Here is a 22,621-nt window from a genome sequence, read left to right as displayed (position 1 = left end):
GAGGCCATTTGGGCCTTGGGCATATCCTGTTTTCCCTTCTTCAGACCTATTGATTTTCAAAGTGTGGTCCCTGGACCAGCAACATCAGCATCACTTGTGAGAAATGCAAATTCTTGGGCCCCATCCCTTACCTCCTGAATCAGAAATCTTGGGGGTGAAGCCCAGCAAGTCTGTGTTTTATAAAGTCCTCCAGGTGATTCAGAGCCATGCTAATGTTCAAAAACCACTGTTTCAGCCCATCCTTTCCAGATTGGGAGTCTGGGGTGTGCAAATAGGGAGAAAGCACAAAGCAGAGTGTCACCAGGGAGCTGGAAATAATTCAGTGAGGCTGGGTGAAGTTCACGGGCTGAAAGGGTCGCAATAAGGCCACAGAGCAAAGGAGAAGCCAGGCCGTGAAGGGCTGAGGGGCTGCATCTTCACTCCACTGCCTGTGGGCAGCCAGGAAAGTTTGCAGATCAGGAAGGGCGCCCTAGCTGTGGGCTGGAGAATGGACAGGAGGGAGTGCGATGTGACGCCAGGGGTCAAGAGCGGTCTTTGTCCTTTCACCCCTTCTCCTGGCCGAGTCACCTCACTCCTCAGCCCAGATATGCTTTCCTTTGGGAAGCTGTTTGTTCTTCTGCTAGACTCCATGGGGTGCCCCTTCTGTGCCCCCTGCACCATGAGCACTCTTGCTTACTTCTTGCTCATGTTGGGCGGCCCACTCCTTGGAGTGAGGCATCGTGGTTTGTTCGTTGGTGTAACCACAAGCCTGCCATGTGGTTTGTGCTCACACATTATTTTAATTTTTGTGGGTATGTAGTAGGTATATATGTTGGTGGGGTATAGGAGATGTTTTTATAAATTATCTTTGAATGGTTGATTCTAGAGAAGAAGTGATAGTCTGGGTTCTGGGGATGCCAAAACATCTCCCCCAAATGCCTCCTTTGCTGACATCTAGCAAGTTTCATTTCTTGTGCTGTCATCATGGAGGAAGGTCATATGAAAAGTCAGCACTGCTCCTTCACCTGGCCAGCCACAGACACGTATGTGGTCCTGAGTAGTAAGTGGGTGAAATGTGTGTAATACGCTTACTCTGAAATGTTGCAGTTCCCTATGCAACAAAATAATTTTCTAAATGCCATCTTGTTACTCAGCTGCTATTTGATGTAGAATTGTACATCTAAACTTAAATTATGTGGATGATGGAAAGTGAAGAGTCCAAGGTTTAGGAAGCCTTTCACAGTCTCAGCTATGCCCTGTGTCCCTCAGAAATCAGGGGTCGGGAGCCTGTTTATTTGACACATGGCTGACTTTCAGGTGTCTGTGTAGAGGTACAGAGGGATTAGGGACCAGCCCAGAGTCACAGAGCGCAGGAGAGAGATGCTTCTTACTCTTTGGGTCCCGTGTGCTCTTTTCACCAAGTCATGGAAATTAGAATCAGTGCTTCCTGCTAAAATGAATAGTGCAAGTTATCTCTGTGCTTCAGTGGGATGATCAGTTTCCACATACACTTTAGATGTCAAGTATCTGATTTCCGAGGATTACAGCCATAAACTCTCCCTCCCTTGTCCTATATAGCTATACCCCTCTGCATTGTTTCTGACATGGGGTCTCTGCTTGGACACAAACTGATGGGAAACCTGCTGCTACACAAGGCAGCCTGTTCCATGAGTGGACAGTTCTGTTATATTTTGTTAAAGGTGTTATAATATTGTTTAGAAATTTTACCACTTCAGAGGTTGTCTGTGAGTAATCTTTCTCCTTTGTATTCATTAACAGCATTTTATGCAACTTATTTCATGATTGTTTGGGAACTTTATGGAGATCCATTAATATTCTAAGGGACAGTAGAAATTTGTGTTTTTATAGTCTACTTACTACTTAGTCAGGAGTTGACAATAGTGCCAAAATAAATGTTCCTACTTCGTTTTTCTTGGTTAACCTGGTTAGAAATTACCTGGACATTAAGAAGGCTGAAGTGAGGGATCATATAAAGAACGCTGGAAAATAATATCTGAGCATGGGTCTGAGCATCTTTATGTGCCATACAGATACTCATTCTATCACTGATCTGTCCATTAATTCCTTCATTCCACAAATATTCTTTTAGCACCTGAAGTGAGGGGAACCTCCATCAGGTGCTGGGGTGCTCCCAACAGCACTGTAAGGTGGGTTCCTGCCCTCTGGAATCTAGGCCGAGAAAAGGCAATGACCACTCTCATAGAAGTAATTTTTTGTGCCGGGTTTTGAATGTAGTGCCTCTCTGAGGGACTCCTTTCTCTTTCTTTAGCACCACCTGAAAAAACTGGAAGGTCGCCGCCTGGATTACGATTATAAAAAGAAAAGAGTAGGTAAAATACCAGATGAAGAAGTCAGACAAGCGGTAGAAAAATTTGAAGAGTCAAAGGAGTTGGCTGAAAGAAGCATGTTTAATTTTTTAGAAAATGATGTAAGTATTTAAATCAAACAGGAGACATTAATGTAAATGAATAAAACATTGAATATATGACTATGATCTGTGCATGTTGAAAAGCTCTAAAGCAGGGGTGTCCAATCTTTTGGTTTCCCTGGGCCATATTGGAAGAAGAATTGTCTTGGGCTAGACATAAAATATACTAACACTAACAATAGCTAATGAGCTTTAAAAAAATTGCAAAAAACTCTCATACTGTTTTTAAGAAAGCTTACAAATTTGTGTTGGGCAACATTCAAAGCTGTCCTGGGCCACATGCGGCCTGTGGGCCACAGATTGGACAAACTTGCTCTAAAGCCTTGGTTGTTATGCAAGTTTCCAGAATTTTTTCCTATCTCCTACCAGAGATTGTTTCAGACATCCAGCAAGCCTTGCTGACATCTTTTTTTGGAGGCGGAGTTTCACTCTGTTGCCCAGGCTGGAGTGCAGTGGCGTGATTGTGACTCACTGCAGCCTTGACCTCACAGGCTCAAGCGATCCTCCTACCTCAGCCTCCTGAGTAGCTGGGACCACACGCATGCCACCAAACCAGGATAATTTTTTGTCAAGATAGGGTTTCACCCTGTTTCCCAGGCTGGTCATGAACTCTTGGTTCAAGCCATCTACCCGCCTCAGCCTCAAAAGTGCTGGGATTATAGGCGTGAGCCACTACACCCAGCCCCTGACTCATATCTTAAATCTTGAGGAGTCCTGTTTATCCCAGGATTGCTTCAGAGATTGTCTCTGAAGATTGTGAAGTAGACTGGCTTTTGAATGTGAGGCCATAGCATTTGTGGTTTCACAGGAGAATGAAAAGTCCAGGTCATGTGGTAATTTGCCGTTTTGCTAAGACTGAAAAGCAGTCGGCAAGGGAGATGTTTAAGGGAGAGCAGCTGTCATCCCCAGCTCTCTGACGCCTTTACCTGTCATAGCACACATTCAGGACACAAAAGCAGGACCTAAATTTTTCAGCTGTTCCATAGTGGTGCTTGTGGGCCTGGGAATTGTGAAGGTCCCTGGTCTTATCCCTTGGAAATGCCAGTCTTCTGTTGTATTGTGGTTCCTGCCACTTGCTTTGATTTGATTTAAGTAAAGTCAAATGAAATGGAATTAAGGAGGCCTGGTGACTCTTGACCTTGGGTTGAAGGGGCCATTGGCACTGTGACTGCCTGAGTGAAGGAGGTGTTGGCTACCTGCCTCCCTCCTTAGCCTCTGCTTCAACCTGGGCTCAGCGATGCCAGGAGCTGTCTCAGCCCCAGCATTAGCTTGGGTCCTAATTGTTAAGCTTTTAAACCTGTGGGAACAAGTCAGGAGGTTTATTTATCCTTAAGACCATGCTGTACTTATAACAGTTGATTCAAAGGTACACTGAGGTCTTACATCTATTGAGTGAAGTCAAACAAAATGCATTGACCATCATTTATTTACCGTGGTGATGTGTGGATGTGTGAAGGGATTATTTCCAATACTGACAAGACATTCATCCCGGAGAATTTATTCTCTGACAGGAAATGCCAATTTGAAATTTCCCATGCTCATTAAACCACTGAAGCCTGAAAAGTACACTCTACTATATTATTCCTTTTAATTTTTTTTTTTACTTTTTTTTTTTGAGAAATAGGAGGAGGTGTAGCAGTTTGGTATCTCTGATTTTCTTTAAATATATAAATTTTCTCTTGAAATGGTCCCTAAGCAACAGCCATTTTGTTTTGTTTCAGATTGCCATATTGTCTTGAAGTCTTTAGAAAATGTATTTGAAATGTGACATGTATCAGATACGCCTTGTGGGGCCACAGGGAATGCTGCCCTGCTGGCTCTGGGCCCATTCATGGTTTAAACTCTGAGATTGTGTCTTGTGTGTCAGATGGGCCATCTGACCCATTTGTTCCATTCATTACCTTCACATGGGAACCACGATGATGACTTTTTGCAAAGTCCTCGTGAGGGAAGCCTGTCTCAGCCACGCCAGCCTTGCAGTTGACCCAGAAGACCTCAGCTTTCCCCTTAGTATCAGTCAAAAGTCAAAAAGGATCCCTTTATTATAAAAGCTCGGTCATTTGTCCATCTTTTGACAGTGAAATGCATTCTGCCTGTCACAAATGGGCTAAGCCCTCCCACCCTGTGCTGGCAGAAGTAAGAGCTGGTTCCTAGCCCAGGCTCCCTCAGGGACCCTGGTGCTGGCCTTGCCCCACCTGGTGGCAGTGTTTCCTCCAAGGCTTCCCATGGGAAGCTGACCTGTGGGTGAGTGGAGGTTTCCTCTGTTCAGCTCTGGGGAGTCGAGGCTGCTACCTCAGCCTGGATCCTGGGGTCTTCACCTTCACAGGGAGGGGTTCTCTAGCTTCTACTTCTGCTATTGAGGTGGGGGGAGACCAGTGTTACGAAACAGAGAGGGGCTACCCAGGCTGCCTGGGAACTAGGCTGTTCCCTTCCTCCCTGCCCCCTCTCTCCTGCTGTGTGTAGCTGCAGTGGCTACTAGGTGTGCTGTGGCTGCTGGTTCTTGCAGTAATGGTGGTGATAGTGATAAAGACAGTGGTGGTGATGATGGCAGTGACAAGAGCTACCATTCACTGCTGCCCCATGATAATGAGGCTAAGGGGGTGCTGTTGATGGTCCCTATCATGGTACACTTGTGTTTACCTTTTCTCCTACCCAGGTTAATAGCTGAGGAGACTCAGAAATAATTATGTAGGCTTCAGAAGCCCACCTTCACTCTGCTTGGGATCAACAGCAGTTAGATCATAGGGCAGCACCTCATCCTTTTCCATGTCAGTGTGTCTGTGCCATAGCCAGGTGGTCTGAACATCCTCTCCTGTTGACCAGGCAAGGTAGAGAAAAATCTCCTTCGGGTCACTCCTTGGACCTGACATGCCAATGCTGATATTGCCTGGTGCTTGGGGACAAACAGAGAATGTGATTTGTTTGGAGAAAGAAAAAATGCCAATACATGGTGGATGGGGCATACCTCGAACCCTTGGCCCTGTGTTTCACCCATCTCCAACAACCAGGCCAGAGCTGGTGGTCCTGCAGCCCATGGGACTCTGGTTCCTGCTCCCTCTGAGTCACCACCTGCATGTCCAACCGTGGTCACTCAACCTCTTGTTGCCATGTTGCTTCCTTTTCTGGTGGGGAAGCCCTGCTTGACAAGCTGTGCTTCAGGATAGCTGGGGAGAGCTGGATTTCCTGGCAGAAACTAAAGATGGCTGGGACCTGTTCTAATTGCCACGTCAAACACAGTGGGTCTTCGGCTGCTGCTGCCTGATGGATTGGATGGTGCTTCCACCTGATCTGGTACCCGCTGGAGACAAGGTACACAACTGTCAAATGAGTGGCTGCAAGGAAAGCCTGGTGGCAGGCAGCGGAGGCCCTTCTGCTTCCTCCAGACACAAGTGGGACATGCTTCTGTTACTGTGGTGGGAAGTTTGGGGATGTCAGAACCCTTTGGGTTCTGACCAATGGAGGAAGTGACACAAAAGCCAGATTGGAATCAAGGGACAGCTCCTTAACTGATGAGGACACCTGAAAATTGTAAAATACAGACCTTCTGGTCCACTGTGCTGAAGGACATGGCCTGGACCTAAAGTCCTGATGGCACTTTCTCCTCCTTGCTCCTTTGGTGGATGACAGCCAGCTCTAGTGGAGAGCCAGCCTGCCTCACCACCCAGACACAGCCTGAGATGCTGAAACTGGGTGAGGGAGAGCCTTGCCGGCCCCAGCCCTGCAAAGCCAGTGACTGCAGGAGAGCAATCCATCCTACTAACTTGGGAGCACCCCCAGCCTCATCTACGGGAGGAGAATGAGGGAGGGGCTGGAGAGAGGACTTAGAAGCATTTGCTCCAAAGAGAAAGCGAATAAACAGAGAAAGGTGAATGACGGGAACCCCTCTGCGATGGGTGTGCTTGGTGTTCTGGTGCTACCTGCCCATTTCTGCCTGGCACTGACAATTCAGAGACCAAAATCTCACTCTGGGGGAGAGCTGGTGCCTCCTCCAGCCCTCATGTCTTGTCGTCCTGGCTAAGACACACTAAAAGCTTCACCAGGGAATGCCTCAGAAGAAATTGTTTGCCAAAGCTCTGACTGATGTGAGGAGAACCCTGACTGGATTCACAGACTTGGTCTCTCCTGGGTCTCCAGACGCAATACTTCCCAGGGTTTTCTGGGAAGTATTTGCAGGGGTTTCCAGGGTGTGATCATTCATCTGGCCTCACCTCTGCATTCTCCCAGCAGAGAAACAAACGAGGGGAGCCACACAGGATCACACGCCAGCCCCTTGCCCAGAGAGCAGGGCTCTCTAGGAAACCATGTTGGAAGGGGCAGCTTGGGCCTGGGCCCACGATAGAAGTGCAATGAGCTATTCCTGGCCTCAAGTCTAGACCTTGGATCTTCGCAGTTGACCCACAAGGCCTGAGCTCCTGCAGGGAGAGTTGGTGCAGGACTGTGAAGCCGGATGACACATGATCTTGTGGCCACTTCACAAACCCACTTTCTTGAGAAATCCAGAGCCCAGAGCCAGGTCCCTACTGCCTTTCATCGCAGTGTCCAGACACCCTGGTTATTAGGGCCAGGTGGGTGCCGGCCCCACAATCTCATCAGTTAGATAGATCACCATAGGAAGGGGAGGTAGAGAAACATGACGTGCTCACTCTAACATTCCTGAGTAGAAGTTGTATCTATTTTCTCATCTATTTTTGGCAGAACTGGGAATGGGAGAACGAAGAAGAGTCTGCTTTGGCCCCACACTGTAGCCTTAGGTTGTCTTGTGAGTGGGAGCTGGAATGGAGACACTGAGCATCTCTTCACATCTTGTCTGAGGCTGAGCAGTGTTGTTATTCCATAGACAGTGATGCAAGCCAGGAGGTCTTTTGGTTCTCCAACTTTCCAGGGATCCAAGAGGGGCAGTCCCATGACTGATTTCTTGCCAGGCCAGGCTGGGCCTGGCAGGGTTCTGAGAGGTACCCAGGGCAGCCCTCCTCTTGCAGAAAAGTGTGGGAAAGTCAGCAGACTGGTTACCAGCCTTCATTGTCATTTCTCGGGAACAGTGTATCACCCATAGGCTTGTTAACACACTGCCCCCTCTTCTGTCTTTGCAGAGTTTATTCCTCACAACTTACTATTAGCAAATGTAGGTCTTTGACATTAGCAGAAATCAGAGATGTTCCATAGAGATGCCTACTTCAGTCCAGTGAGCCCAGATACCTGCAATACTGGCTCTCTTGAGATACATTCCCCACCTATGGGATCCTCCCTCCATCCATGGGTTCCCAAGACCAGTGGAATGACTAGATTGCGGATTCCTGGGGTCTTTCCCTTGGTCTAGAGTAGCATTTTCCAAAATCCATTCCATGGGATGTTAGTGTGTTTTGCATTAATAATGTCTCTGTGGTCAAATAAGTTTGGGATACCCTGGGTTAAATAAAATGAAACAGAGTTTTCTTTATCACAAGACTTTTCAGAGTCTTTATTTGATACTATGAAAGATTAATCTCTAAGCAGTTCCTAAGAGAAAATACAGTTGGCAGTTTACCAAATGTATTTGACCACAGAATTCCGTCACATTATTGTGTTATTACTAATGTTTCAGGGACTGTAATATGGGGAATAAGACGCATTTGGAAATACTAACTCGTGGAAAGCATACCCAGCACGGAGCGAAATACCTGAATTCTGTTTCTGGTTTTGCTTCTGCTAAGCCTCTGGGAAAATCATGTCACCTGACTGGTATCAGGCAAATTAGCAACTGCATTTGAGAAATTCTTTAGAAGGATAAAGTAGAGAATGAAAATGTAAGGGATTATTATTCATGTTATTAATTTAATTGCCTTACTCAAACTTTCTCAGAAACTCTGAATAAAGGCTTTTGCCCCATTGGAAGAGGCATCTGTTTATGACCAGACTGCAAAATTCATGAGAAACTTTCCATAGCTTCTCTAAGGAATCCAAAAAGCGTGGAGGTCTTTGATATGATAGAGCGAGAAATCACTGGTATTATCACAATGTTAATTGAAGGTGACCTCTATTGGAAATGCACCTTTTCAGTTGTGAAAGAGAATGGCTTGCCATCTTTCGAAGATGTACATTTCTTCGAAATGCAAGTGTGTTGCATGCCAAACACACTTGCAGACCCCAGGTCTGGACAGGCGTCAGCTGCTCACATCCCAGTTCTCTCCCTGTCCTCGCCATGGGCTTCAGGGTGTGCCACTCTCTGCTTACTCACCCAGCTGCTCACCAAGTCCCCTGGTAAGTGATTGCTAGAGGGTCAGAGGAGGAAGGTTTCCAGCCCTGCTTCTCAGCTACCCGTTTCCACAGTCCTCTTGAAGAGCTGACCTAAGACAGCCTTTGTTAAAATATGCAGTCCTTTGAGCCATTCTTCCTTTGAGTACAGCCTGAGTCCTTTGCAGTTGGCCCACAAGGCCGGGCTAATGGCTCAGGTCTTATGCAAGAGTCCATGGGGTTTCTACAACTCTTAGAAACTTCTAGTAGCCTTAGTCCACTATAGTTGGGGACTTCTATTCTCTGTTTCCATCCCCAGGATCAAGGTACTCCCATGGCCTCATATGCTGCTAATCTTCCGTTAGTTTTCAGCTAAAGAGAGGTTTGGAATGAAATGCATCCACAGGTAACACACATATGTCACTTGTGGATTGTGCATTGTGCGCAGTCTGTCATGGGAGAGAAATTGAGTTCATTCCTGTTTTGGTGTTACCCCTCAGAAGAGAGTGAGGAGCCCTGGGGTACAGCCAAGTCAGCAATGAAGTCCCCAGGCCCAGCCACATGGGCCCATTGCCCCATGAGCTTGGTTCCTATGTGTCTCCAGGCAACAGCTCCCGTCACCATGAATGGGGGACCCTGGCCAGCACTAATCTCACTGTTAGGTTTTTGCATAGTTAGAGGATGGGCTAAAGCAGCTCTGTATCAGTTTCCTATTGGAGCCATAACAAATGACCACAAACAGTGTAGCTTAAAGCAACACACATCTATTGTCTTCCAGCCTAGAGTCCTAAAATGAAGGTACGGGCAGGGCCACGTTTGTACTGGAGGCTCCAGAGGAAGAAGCTGCTGCTTTGCCTTTTCCAGCTTCTACAGGCCACCTGCATTTCTTGGCTCATTCTTCGCTTCCTCCCTCTTCATAGCCAGCGGCATAGCATCTTCACAGATTCTGAGCTCTGTTGCCATTGCCACATCTTGTCTGATGTTGGCACTCCTGTCTCCCTCTTAAAGGACCTTGTGATTACGTTGAGCCGTTCAGACATTCCAAAATAATCTCATTTTAAGATACTTAATTATAACTGCAAAGTCCCTTTTGCTATGTAAAATAATGTATTTGCAGGTTTGGGGAATTAAGACTTGGACATCTTTGCAGGCTCGGTGATTCTGTCTACCTCAGGCCCCCTGACTCTCCCAGGTAGCTTCACAGCCCTCACTCCATGCATTTGTCATCCACCAAGGCCAAGTGCCTCCTTGACCTCTAACCTACATGGAAGTCTGCTTGCATGATGAGTTTCTTACTTCAAGCATCAGCTGAGTGTGAGTCCATCTGAGGTAGCTAGTGTGCTTCACTCTCAGAAAAGGGAGTGGATTCTCTGGAAATCCAGTTCCTTGGCATATATCATATGAACATTTTCATGGGTGAGGTCACACTTTGCTCTCAGGATGGCACCAGCAAAGTGGCAGCCCAGGCCAACCCAGAAGTGGAATTAAGCCTTTCTCTCTATCCCAGGTGACATTCTTTGATTCAACAGATAGACTGTTAAAATTCCAACAGTGGAAGAAATGTTTACTTTCTGGTCAGGTTTTGGCTCTTGCTAGGCCTGAGTTTCTTGCTTTATCTTGGTTCTGCCTGTCCAGGTATTTATTTCTAGTTGTGGTTTGGGAGGCTGAGTCCAACTATGTTGGTCCCCATGGTCCCCGGCACACAGCTCAATGCTCAGCACCTGGGGGACAGCTGGAAGCTTTACATTTTCTGGAATCAAGAGGAAAATGATCTACTCGTGGCCTGGTTTCCACTGTCAACAAGACAGACTTACAGCCTAGTAGCCACCCCTTAAGGACTTGTCCTGAACACATACTAGGTGCAGGCATTGGGCAGTGCTGCTGTTGTCTCCCAAGGTTTAAGGGTTTTCAGGATTCATTTCCTTCCCAAAGTCAGCCACCCAATGAGCAGTTACAAATGCATCTCTAGATTACATCGGTTTGTGTTTTAGCCACAGCAGAGAGGATAGCTGTAATCCCCCTCAGCCCCTTCTCGTTCCCCAATCTGGAATATGTTTCAAGAAATATTCATTTAGCTTTCACTCTTTCTTTAAAAATTATAAAACATAGGCATTTTAAAAAGTGGGTTATAAGGTAGGACAAATAAATTTTACTAAAGGCAGAGATGCGTGTCATAGATTTTACCAAGCACACCACTCTAGCGCTGTAAGGAAGAAAAATTATTTCTATAGCAAATTCTACTGTGATTGTGCTAGGCCAGGGCGCTGGACTTACTTAAAAGTATGTGTAAAAGCCAAAGGTGAAATTTAAGAAGTCCTCAGGATTTGGTAGGGGCCAGGCTGTCTTTGTTTTGTTTATTGGGTTTTTGGAAATTTAAGGCTAGGCTTGTTGCTTTTCCAGCCACAGAGCTTGGTAAAGTAAATGAAACCCGACAGGATTTCATTGTTCAGATGCTGATCACAGCTTGGCACACATGGAGTTCCATGTATATCTTACATGCATATTGAGCTGTGTTTAAAATAGTATAAGTGGGTAAGAAAAATTTAAGTACAGACAACTAAGGAATGATTTGCAACTACAAATGAAAGTAGCTTGGATCTTTGAAGGCTGACAAGGCCGTGGTTGGTTAGGCAGGGTGAGACTATAAATGAATAAGCAAGCAGACTTTGCTCTAAAGCTGAGTAAAAATGAAGTGTGGAAATGAAGCATAGGCGTTGGGGAAGCCTGGGAAGGGTAGGATTGATTTTGTGTCTCTGTCCAGCTCTGGAGTTGATTGGATTCATGCTGGGGGAGACCTGTCACTTCAGCCCTGAGGCTTGCCTCTGGGGCTTCCAGAAATAAGCTTAATCTCTTTCCTGTAGCAGCCCCTCGGTCATGTAGGGGCTCAGGAAAGCTCTCAGGCCTGCCTTGGTTTGCTCTTCCTCAAATTATACAGCCCCATATCGTACAGGTTTTTCTTATAACACACAGCTTAAAAAAATTCATTGTAAATTGGTCACTAATTTCATGAATGCCTTGATTTGTGGGAAGCAGAGATGCCAGTATCTTTACGGTTCATTCCCTTTAGCTCTATGTTTTGGAGAAATTATGATGAGTGGATAGCAACAAAAAGCATCTAGGGGACAGGAAAGTCTTGGCCCAGGAGCACACGTTGCTCCCCGCCCCCTTTCTTATCTGTTTAATTTACTTAATATCTTGATTTGGCTTAGCTAGAAAGTACAGGTAGAGACACTTCACTAAGTAGGCAGTTCCTTTGCTAAAGGTTGGCTTCATTTATAACTGGAAGGACTTTATATCTCTGTTTTCAGATCCATGAACTTTATAGCATAGAAAATCTGAGAAAAGTCATCATCTAATTGGAAAATCAGGCATTTTTATTGAGTTAAATCAAATTCAAAATCACAAATAATTTGAACGTGTTTTTCCAGCATGTATAGCTCCATACCATGACCTGTGTGATTACTGTACAGAGCTCCTAGATGAAATTAAATGAAATGGACCAGAGCCGAGGCAGACGCTGGCCTTCCCTGCCAAGCTGGGTCTTTGTGGCTGGTCTCCTCTCTCTCTGGATGTTATACAGACTCTGGCCTCCATGGAGTAATTTTCCACTTCTGCTGCAGGTAGAACAAGTCAGCCAGTTGGCCGTGTTCATAGAGGCAGCATTAGACTATCACAAACAGTCCACAGAGATTCTACAGGAGCTGCAGAGCAAGCTACAGATGCGGTAAGCGCCTCCATGTTTCTTACCAGCCAAGGACTATGGAGGTAACATCTACTGAAATCCATCCGTCTCCCTGTCTGTGTGTCTGTCTCTCTGTCTCTCCATCTCCTCCTTCCCCTGCCTCATTCTGTTTTGAATTTTCTTTCACTGGCTTTCATGTTTGGGCATGGATGGGACTGAGATAATAAGTACTGGCTTTGGCCAATAGGAGAGCACTGGGAAGAGGGATCTGGCAGCTTTTCTCTTTTTTATTTTTATTAAATCCCTTTTATTGTAACCTGTGTTTAGGACAGCTAACCAAGTTGCTCCCCATCCTTGGACATCAACCCCTCCAAAACTATCCTGGCTTCACTGCTAATTTGATGAGGGTTTAGCTCCCCATTCACAAAGGGATGGAAAACATCTAGAGCTATGGAAAAAAGTGAGATGACATATGGAAAATACGTAAATATCTGTTAAGAAAAAGATATATTTTCACTTTACCAGTATGAATTTCAGGCTATGTTCATAATATTGACAGGTATTGAAAGATTCAGAAGTATCTTCTGAACAATTAAAGAAAGATTTCTGTTTTCCTTGTGACTTTGATCATAGGTGTAGTCTATACTTTTCTGAAAATTAGTAATATATATAGTATGCATGGCAACTCTATTTATTAAAATATCGGGTTAAAAATACCCTATTTTTTAAAACCAGGTTTGATAATAGAAAATTGTTTTATACATGATTATGGTAATGCATAAATTTGGAGGAATTTTTACTTAAATCAATGATATAGTTACATAGGGAAGACAAAACTGTGTTCAGATCCTGAAGTGTCCACTTCTGCAGGCAGGTAGTTCACCTGTTACTCACAGGAGTGTATTTTCATCACGCTATCATAATCTATAAGAGCACAGTGAGGGAAAAGGCAGCTCTCACCACTGGTTGCTGACAACGTCCCAGGCACTTGATGGATGCCTCAGAGACTTGATGAAGACAATTAGTCTTTTTTTTTTTTTTTTTTTTTTTTTTTGAGATGGAGTCTCACTCTGTTGACCAGGCTGGAGTGCAGTAGTGCAATCTCGGCTCACTGCAACCTCCATCTCCCAGGTTCAAGTGATTCTCCTGCCTCAGCCTCCCAAGTAGTTGGGATTACAGGTGCCTGCCACCATACCTGACTGATTTTTGTATTTCTAGTAGAGATGAGATTTCACCATGTTGGCCAGGTTGGTGTCGAACTCCTGACCTCGGGTGATCTGCCCACCTTAGCTTCCCAGAGTGCTGGGATTATAGGAATGAGCCACCATGGCTGGCCCAATTAGTCTTCTTCAAGATGAATTTCACTCACAAGCTCAAATAGAGAGTTGACAAACTATATTTGTGGTAACACCTCCACAACTTTGGTCTACTCAAGAGTCAATGCGTAAAAATTGTCCCCTTTGTGACCACTGGCTGTAACTTAAGTTCCTATGCTCATCAAGGCAGAGAGAAGGTGTGTTTGGAAAGCTTTCAACATTAGATGTCTGGCTCATATTATGATGTGTGTTACAGAATATCAGCTGCATCCAGTGTCCCCAGACGAGAATACAAGCCAAGGCCCGTGAAAAGGAGTTCTAGTGAGCTGAATGGTGTTTCCACCACCTCTGTAGCAAAGACGACAGGTAAGTTGCTAAGTGTGCCTTTAGTAAAGCACTTCTAGAAACACTAATTTACTGTTTGTTCCTGGGTCAGTGAATGCACACAGACTCTGGATGTCTTTCTTTGGTTGTTTGGTAAATCCCCTTTCCTCCTAAAAGTGCCCCCTTTTCCTGTTCCCTGGGGAAGAATTCTATCACTTGTATAATGTAGCATTTAGAACCAGGCCATAGAAGCATTATTGCTACATCATCCTTTATATTTAATTTTTTAACTCTTTGAAAATATTTTCTTTAAGTTGAAATTAGCATTTTTGAGCAATTGCTGGCTAGATACTAAGTGCTGCATCATTTTTTTTTTTATTAAACAAGTAACACAAATATGTTTTTTAGTAAAATAAAAAAATTTAATGGTATAAATCATTCTATACTTGTGATCACCCACTCCATCCCAGTTCCCTTCCTAGATGTAGCCACTGTTAAAAATTTGGCCTGTTATCATATCTATTAATGTACATAGATATACACATAAACACAGTGTTTTAGATTTTTTTCTGCTTTTTATTTTTTTTCTTTTTTGAGACAAGGCCTTGCTCTGTCACCCAGGCTGTAGTGCAATGGCACGAACATGGCTCAGTGCAGCCTTGACCTCCTGGCCTCAAGCAGTCCTCCTGCCTCAGCCTCCCCTGTAGCTGGAACTACAGGTGCATGTGACCATGCCAGGCTAATTTTTTAATTATTTGTAGATACAAGGTATCACTTTGTTGCCCAGGCTGGTCTGCAACTCCTGGGCTCAAGCAATCCTTCCACATCAGCCTTCTCAAGTGCTGGGATTACAGGCATGAGCTAGCCTTTTTTCTGTTTTTTAAATGCAAGATCATACTAGGCATATTGTTTTGCAGTTTGTTTTTTAAAAATGTATCAATTTCTTGGAGTTGTTTCCATATCATGTATATAGATCTATCCCACTGTTTTTAACAGCTTCATACTTTTCCATTATACCATTTCCCTATTGCTGGACATTAAGGTTGTTTCCTATTAGTTGCTACAGTGACTGTCCTTTATCCACTGTGCTGACTACACTACTGTTAAGAACACCTGCTTGCCCACACCTATGCCAATAGACTTCCATTTCTGCCAAGCACTCATGGGAAAAAAGTGGTATACAGTCTTAATGTGCATTTCCATGATTCTTAGTGAGGGTGAACTTTCTTTTCTGTATTTTAATTTGTATTTCCTTGTGTCAGAATTGTCTGTTTATGTATTTATTTGTGTTTTTTGGGGGGGTAGTTTGCTTTGTCTTATTGTTTTCTAGTTCTTTCCATATGAGAATATTAATAATTTTTTTCCTAGTTTGTCATTTATCTTTAAACGTTTGCTTATGGAGTACGTTGTTTCTTTGTTGCTTTTGCTATTGTTTGCTTTGTTCAGTTTTGCTTTGAGTACACAGAAGCTTTTATTTTGATGCGGTCAAATGTATCTATCTTTTTCTTACGACTTTTACATTTTGTGCCCTGAAAAGTCTCTCTATTCCCAAAGTTATTCTTTTACAGTTTTCTACTACTTTGAATAATCTTTTCTTAATATTTAGATCTTTATTATAAGGATTTATTTTTGTAAATGGAAAGAAACTCCCAAACTATCTTTCAGAGTTGTGCTACTGTTTCACATTCCCACCAGCACGTATTAGTGATTCAGGTTCTGCACATCCCTGCTAGGATTTGGTGGTGTCACTATTTTTTATTTTAGCCACTTTGATAGGTGTGTAGCGAATCTTACTGTGGGTGTAATTTGCTTTTCCTTACTGACTAATGATGTTGAATATCTTTTCATGTGTTTATTTGCCATCTGTGTATCCTCTTTCGTGAAATGTTTCTTTACGTCTTTTGTCCATTTTCTAATTGGATTGTTTAGGTTTTTACCATTGAGTCTTAAGAATTCTTGATTTATTCTAAATACAAGTTCTTTCACATCTATGTGATTTGTAAATATATTCTCTCTGTAGCTTATCTTTTTATCCTCTTAACAAGGTCTTTCACAGATCAAAATTTTTAATTCTTATGAAGTCCAGTGTATTCATTTTTACTTTAATAGATTGTGTGACGTCTAGGAATTCTTTGCCTAGCCCTAAATCCTAAAGATTTTTATTCATTCATTCACTTATGACAGACTCTCTTTTTATAGCCCAGGCTGGAGTAGAGTGGTGCAATCTGCTCACTGCAACCTTGGCCTCCTGGGTTCAAGCGATTCTCCTGCCTCAGTCTCCTGAGTAGCTGGGACTATAGATGCACACCACAACACCTGGCGAATTTTTGTATTTTTAATAGAGATAGTTTCTCCATTTTGGCCAGGCTGGTCTCAAACTCCTGACATCAAATGATCTGGCTGCCTTGGCCTCCCAAAATGCTGGGATTACAGGCATGAGCTACTGTGCTTGGCCTCTCCTGTATTTTTTCTTAAGTTCATGATCCACTTTGAGTTAATTTTTGTATAAATGTGAGACTTAAGTTGAGATTAATTTATTTTGCCTATGGATGTCCAGTTGCCCTTTCAAACACACATTGCTCATATAAGCTGTACAGTCTGAATTTTCTTCCAATCCTATTGCCATCCTTAAAGGTTTTTTTTTTTTTTTACATTTAAAAACAAAAATTGTTAGAGTAATAAGTATCTGTAGTTTAAAAAGAAAATGGTAATATGTATATGTGGTTTTAAAAAGGCAAACGTAGTTACCTCCATCTCTGTATGAAAACATGGGCAGGACCCATGAATTTTCTCATTATTAAAACTAAGAATTATTAGAGTATATGTGTATATAGTTTAAAAGAACATGATGCAAGCTTTTTTTGGGGGTGAGAAATGGCAGTTTCCCCTTCAGCTCCTCTCCCAGTGCTTATTTTCTGCTCTCAGAGGAAACACTTTCAACTCTTTTACGTATTTATTTGGTACTTAACTTCATGGTGCTTGTTTTTTACTATTTCTTGATTTTTCAGTTTTGGATAAATGTATTGATTTCTTGATTTTGAAAGTAAGGGCTTAACTTCCTAACCCTTGGTCTTCCATATACTTCTCCCTCCCTTCACCCTTCCAATTTACTTATAATCAATATTTTTGTTAAATATTCATTGTGTAACCATCACTTCCAACATATGGGACTCTTAAAATGTCCTTCTCCCCTTTTTTCCCTGCTGTTATTTTAAATTGCCTACTTATGGATGAAAATATTAGCAGGCTCCATGACTTTTCTGACTACTCTTGGGTCACATAGTTCTCTAGTCACTTGAGTGTGTAAGTGCAGGCTTGTGCAGTAGTCAGAATGCTAAGACCCAGGTCATAGTCTAAGCTATAATCTTGATTTAATGCTTGGCTTTCACTCCTCCCCAAGCTCTGGCCTGTTGCAATGGGAACATTGGTGTCAGGGAAGAGGTTGTATTTGGCTGCTTCTCTCTCCCCATCTACCCTTTCTGTTAAGTCCCCAGAGAATATATCTTAAGCTTTCTGAGGCCTTCTCTCTTGATTTGGCATGAAATGGAAAGATCACAGCACATCCTGCCTCCTCCACATGCTCTCCAAACATTTTTCTAAAAATCCTTTTTAATCTCCATCTTCTGACCTATTTATGCCATAGATGTAGGCTGGGATTAAAAGTCATAAAACTAGTTTCCCTCATCTCTTCTGTTTTCATTTGTTTCCAAATCCTGCATAAGTTGTCTTCTGCACATCTGTTAAAAAAAAAAAAAAACAAAACAAAACAGTCTGGGGCCTCATCCAAAACTGCCATTTTTACATCCTCTAACACTTATTTACAATATCATGAGCACAGAAATAATATTCACAGCACTATCACATAGTGTACTATCGCTGCATTTCTATTCTTTTACAGTTGTTGTCTTGATGACTGTAGCTTTATAAGTTTTGAAGTTAAGTCCTGTTAGTCCTCTAACTTTGGTCTTCGTTTTAAAAGTTGTTTGGCTATTCTAGTTCCTTTGCATTTTCATGTGAGTTTTAGAGATCAAATTTTCAATGTTTCAAAAAAGAAATCCTGCTCAGATTTTTATTTGGATTGGGTTGAATCTATAAATCAATTTAAGGGGAATTGATAACTTAACAAATTTGAGTGTTCCAGTCTTGAACACAATCTATTTTATTTCCCATTTATTTAGGTCGTCTTGAATTTCTCTCAGCAATGTTTCACTGTTTTTAGAATATATACAGATCTTTTAAAATTTTTTCCTCAATCTCTAAGTATTTTATCTTTATGCAATTATAAACAGCACTTTAATAAAATTTCCTTTCTAAATTTTGTTTCTAGCATTCATAATATTCCATTGATTTTTGTATATTGATCTTGTATCCTGCCATATTGTTAAATTTACATCTTAGTTTTGGTAGTTTTTAAATAGACTCCTTAGTTTCTTTACATAGATGTTCATGTCATCTATAAATGAGGACAGTTTTACTGGATATCTGGATGCCTTTGTTTTTCTTGCTTTTTTTTCACTTGCTAGAATATGTTGAATACAAAGGATTAGAGTGGACATCCTTGCTTTGTCTCTGATTTTAGGGGAGAAGCATTCAGTACTTCATAATTAAGGATGATCTTAGCTGTAGGTTTTTCATAGTTGTTTTTGTTTTTGGTTTTGTTTGAGCCAGGGTCTTGCTCTGTCACCCAGGCTGGAGTGCAGTGGCACAGTCATGGCTTGTTGCAGCCTCAACCTGTCAGGGTCACAAGATCCTCCCACATTAGCCTCCTGAGTAGCTGGCTACAGGCACACACCACCAAGCCTGGCTAATTTTTGTATTTTTTGTAGAGATGGGGTTTTTCCCTGTTGTCTAGGCTGATCATGAATTGCTGGGCTCAAGCGATCCACCTGCCTTGGCCTTCCAAAGTGTTGGGATTACAGGCATGGAGCCACTAGGCCTGGCCTTCGTAGATTTTAAAAATCAGAGTGAGGGAGTTCCCTTCTAGTCGTAAATAGTTTGCAGAGAGTTTTAATGAAAAATGGTCTTTGAATTTTGTCAGATGCCTTTTTGTTGGTATCTGTTGAGATGATCATTTATTTTTTGGTTTTAGTTTGTAATATGGTGAATTATATAGTTCAGTTAATCGTGCATCCCTAGGATAAGCTCTTTGTGGGAAAGTTTTTTTTAACTAATTTTACATTTTAGAATAGTTTTAGACTTACAGAAAAGTTGTGACGATAGCACAGGGCATTCCCATATACTCCTCCACTCTTCTGTATTAACATTTTGTTAGTGTGGTATGTTTACTGTAAATAATGAACATATATCAACTAAAGTCTATACTTCATTCACATTTCCTTAGTTTTTACCTATTGTCCTTTTTCTGTTCTGGGATTCTATTCAGAATAGCACATTGCATTTAGTCATCACACCCGCTTAGGCCCCTCTTGCTGTGACAGCTTCTAAGATTGTAAAAGGGGTTGAGTTCTTGATTTGATTCTCAGCTTGGTCTCTGTTGGTACATAGCAGAGCTACTGATTTATGCACATTAATTTTGTATCCTGAAACTTTGCTGAATTCATTTATCAGTTCTAGGAGCTTTTCAGAGGCATCTTTAGGATCCTAGGGTTTTCTAGCTATACAATCATATCATCAGCAAAGAGTGACAGTTTGACTTCCTCTTTACCGATTTGGATACCCTTTATTTCATTTTCTTGCCTGATTGCTCTGGCTAGGACTTCCAGTACTATGTTGAAGAGGAGTGTGAGAGTGGGCATCCTTGTCTTGTTCCAGTTCCCAGAGGGATTGCTTTCAACTTTTTCCCATCCAGTATTATGTGGGCTGTGGGTTTGTCATAGATGGCTTTTATTACACTGAGGTATGTCCCTTGTGTGGTGATTCTGCTGAAGGTTTTCATCACGAAGGGATGCTGGATTTTGCAAATGCTTTTTCTGGGTCTATTGAGATGATCATGTGATTTTTGTTTTTAGTTCTGTTTATGTGGTGTGTCACATTTATTAACTTGCATATGTTAAACCAGCCCTGCATCCCTGGTATAAAATCTTCTTGGTCCTGGTGGATTATCTTTTTGATATTCTATTGGATTTAGTTAGGATTTTTGCATCTATGTTTATCAGGGATATGGATCTATAGTTTTCTTTTTTGCTGTGTCCTTTCCTGGTTTTGGTATTAGGGTGATACTGACTTCATAGAATGATTTAGGGAGGATTACCTTTCTCTAGCTTGTAGAGTATTGTCAATAGGATTGGTGCCAATTCTTCTTTGAATGTCTGATAGAATTCAGCTATCAATCTGTCTGGTCCTGGACTTTTATTTTGGTAATTTTTTATTACCATTTCAGTCATGCTTCTTGTTATTGGTCTGTTCAGGGTTTCTCTGAAGACTTTTTGTATTATATTATGCTAACACTAGTATCTGTTTTTTGTTGTTACTGTTGTTGTTGTTTTTTTTAAAAAAACAAAAAAACCCGAAATGCAGTAAACTAGTATTTTCTCACTCCTGCCACAGTCCAGGGAGAATATTCCAAGAAGATAGCTGGTTCTAATGCACAGAGTCTCTCAGGGGTCTAGTCGGATGGCAGCTCTGCTGTCTTCATCATATGGCTTTCTAGTTGTTGCCACTCCAGCCAGCAGGAAGGGGAGAAAGAACAGACATTTAGGCTAGATATTTCCCCTTATACCTGCAAGGTGGAAATGACACACAGATTCCAGGGATGAGTGTTCCAACAGCCATACCTAGTGGCAAAGCAACTTGGGAAGTACAACCGCTAGCTAGGCAGCTGCTACCCAGTTGCAATGGCATTTTAGTTTGTTTGGGCTTCTGTAACAAAATACCTAGGACTGGGGAGCTTGTTACTTACAGTCTGGAGGCTGACATCTAAAATCAAGGTGCTAGCAGAACGGGTACCTGGTGGAGACCGTTCCTCATACATGACACCTTCTAGCTGTGTCCTCCACATGTAAGAAGGGGCAAACAAGCTCCCTCAGGTACTCATGTCCTAATCACCTCCTAAGTCAGTAATTCTCATGACCTAATCACCTCCTAAAGGTCCCAGCTCTTAATACTATTGCATTGGAGACTAAATTTCAGCAGATGAATTTGGGTGGAACACACACATTCAGGCCATAGCTAACGGGAAATAGACTGCAGGCACCAGTCCATAACAATGATGGACTCCTGCTGGACAGAACTTTCAAGGACCCCCTACCCTGGCAGTGAAGGAAGTGTCTTGATTAGACCCTGGTTCTGCTCTCTGGATTCTGGGTCAGGGAGACTCTTTTGTCCTTTATTCTGTGGGATCCTAGATTTGCTCTCTGAGAAATGTGTCTTCCAAGGCCACATTGTAAGTGGGCTTTGAAGGGCTGCCTTCCTTGACATATGTGCTTACTGCTGCTCAGGGACCTTGTGGGTTCCTTACAGTTCAGTAGATACAGATGTCTTCAGGTTGGGCTTACACTTCTTATCACAGCTTGATTTCTTTTCTCCCTTCCCTTCCCTTCCCTTCCCTTCCCTCCCCTCCCCTCCCCTCCCCTCCCTCCCTTCCCTTCCCTTCCCTTCCCTTCCCTTCCCTTCCCTTCTTTCTCTCTCTTTCTTTCTTTCTTTCTTTCTTCTTTCTTCTTCTTTTTTTTTTTTTTTGATAGTCTTGTTCTGTTGCCCAGTCTGGAGTGCAGTTGTGGAATCTCAGCTCACTGCAACCTCTGCTTCTTGGGTTCAAGCAATTCTTGTGCCTCAGCCTCGTGAGTAGATGGAATCATAGGCATGTACCACCACACCTGGTCAATTTTTGTATTTTTAGTAGAGATGTGGCTTCACCATGTTGGCCTGTCTGGTCTTGAACTCCTGAACTTGAGTGATCCATCTGCCTTGGCCCCCCAAAGTACTGAAATAACAGGTGAATCACCACACTGGCCACAACTTGATTTCGTAAGAAACATAATGAGCTTCTGATCTATATGCTTCCAGCCAGTTCCATGTGCCTGTAAACACATCCAAGATTTTTTTCTTAGATAGAGCTCTTAAGGCTTTTATTTCTTTCCTTCCTTGTCTCACCCATGCTTCCCTTTCTTAACAGAGGCTACCTTGAGACCATCTGAAACAGCAGACTTGAGTAGGAAGGCAATACCTTTCATTGCATCTTTGCCGCACAGCTGAGTTCCTTTGGTTTAAAGAGATCTCTGAGAATGATTTGGATCTTGTTTTCTTTGGAGTACAGAAACAGTTTGCTTTTCTAATGCATTAGGAGCTAACCTCTGATCTTTCTCTCTTTTACCTTTGCTTGCAGGCTGGGAAACTTTTGTCTTTCTTATAAGAAGTTGCTACACATAAGAAGGTTTAGCTAATATACCAAACTTCTGGCTTTATTTACCTTCTTTCTTTAGAGCTATTGGTTTGTGGTCTGCTTTCAGAGTTACCATAGGGAAAAAAGTTTTTCAAATGTTTTGTAATAATCTAACAGATCACTGGGTTTCATTCTTGTTACGTTTGTTTTCTCTTAATTGCTGCCTGCCTGCTGATTCAGTGCCACTAATTTTAGGTTTTATTATGTCTACACCCCACTTCTGGTACCAGTTTCTGTATTAGTTAGTGTCATAGTAGCTACCATTCCAGAGAGACTCACGAAGGCAGTAGTTCAAGCAAGATAGAAATTAAAAACGGAAGTCC

The 22,621-nt window shown here is 42.6% G+C and overlaps 1 protein-coding gene across 5 annotated transcripts in view; it reads left to right on the top strand.

Annotated features, from left to right (window-relative positions):
• Window positions 1–22,621, top strand: part of SH3GL3 (SH3 domain containing GRB2 like 3, endophilin A3) — a 169,824-nt gene that overhangs the window by 129,137 nt on the left and 18,066 nt on the right. For all 5 annotated transcript variants that reach the window (XR_012517823.1, XM_010350199.3, XM_074399946.1 and 2 more), the window contains 3 exons: window positions 2,270–2,428; window positions 12,259–12,362; window positions 13,893–14,002. Coding sequence is in view for 4 of the 5 variants with exons in the window: in XM_010350199.3 (XP_010348501.1) it covers window positions 2,270–2,428; window positions 12,259–12,362; window positions 13,893–14,002 (373 nt within the window). In the remaining variant the exon portion in view is untranslated. The remainder of the gene's footprint in view (window positions 1–2,269; window positions 2,429–12,258; window positions 12,363–13,892; window positions 14,003–22,621) is intronic.

The sequence above is a fragment of the Saimiri boliviensis genome, chromosome 5 (genome assembly GCF_048565385.1).
Source record: "Saimiri boliviensis isolate mSaiBol1 chromosome 5, mSaiBol1.pri, whole genome shotgun sequence".
NCBI classification, from domain to species: Eukaryota; Metazoa; Chordata; class Mammalia; order Primates; family Cebidae; genus Saimiri; species Saimiri boliviensis.
Note: the sequence above shows the minus strand (reverse complement) of the source record. Positions and strands in the feature narration are given on the sequence as shown.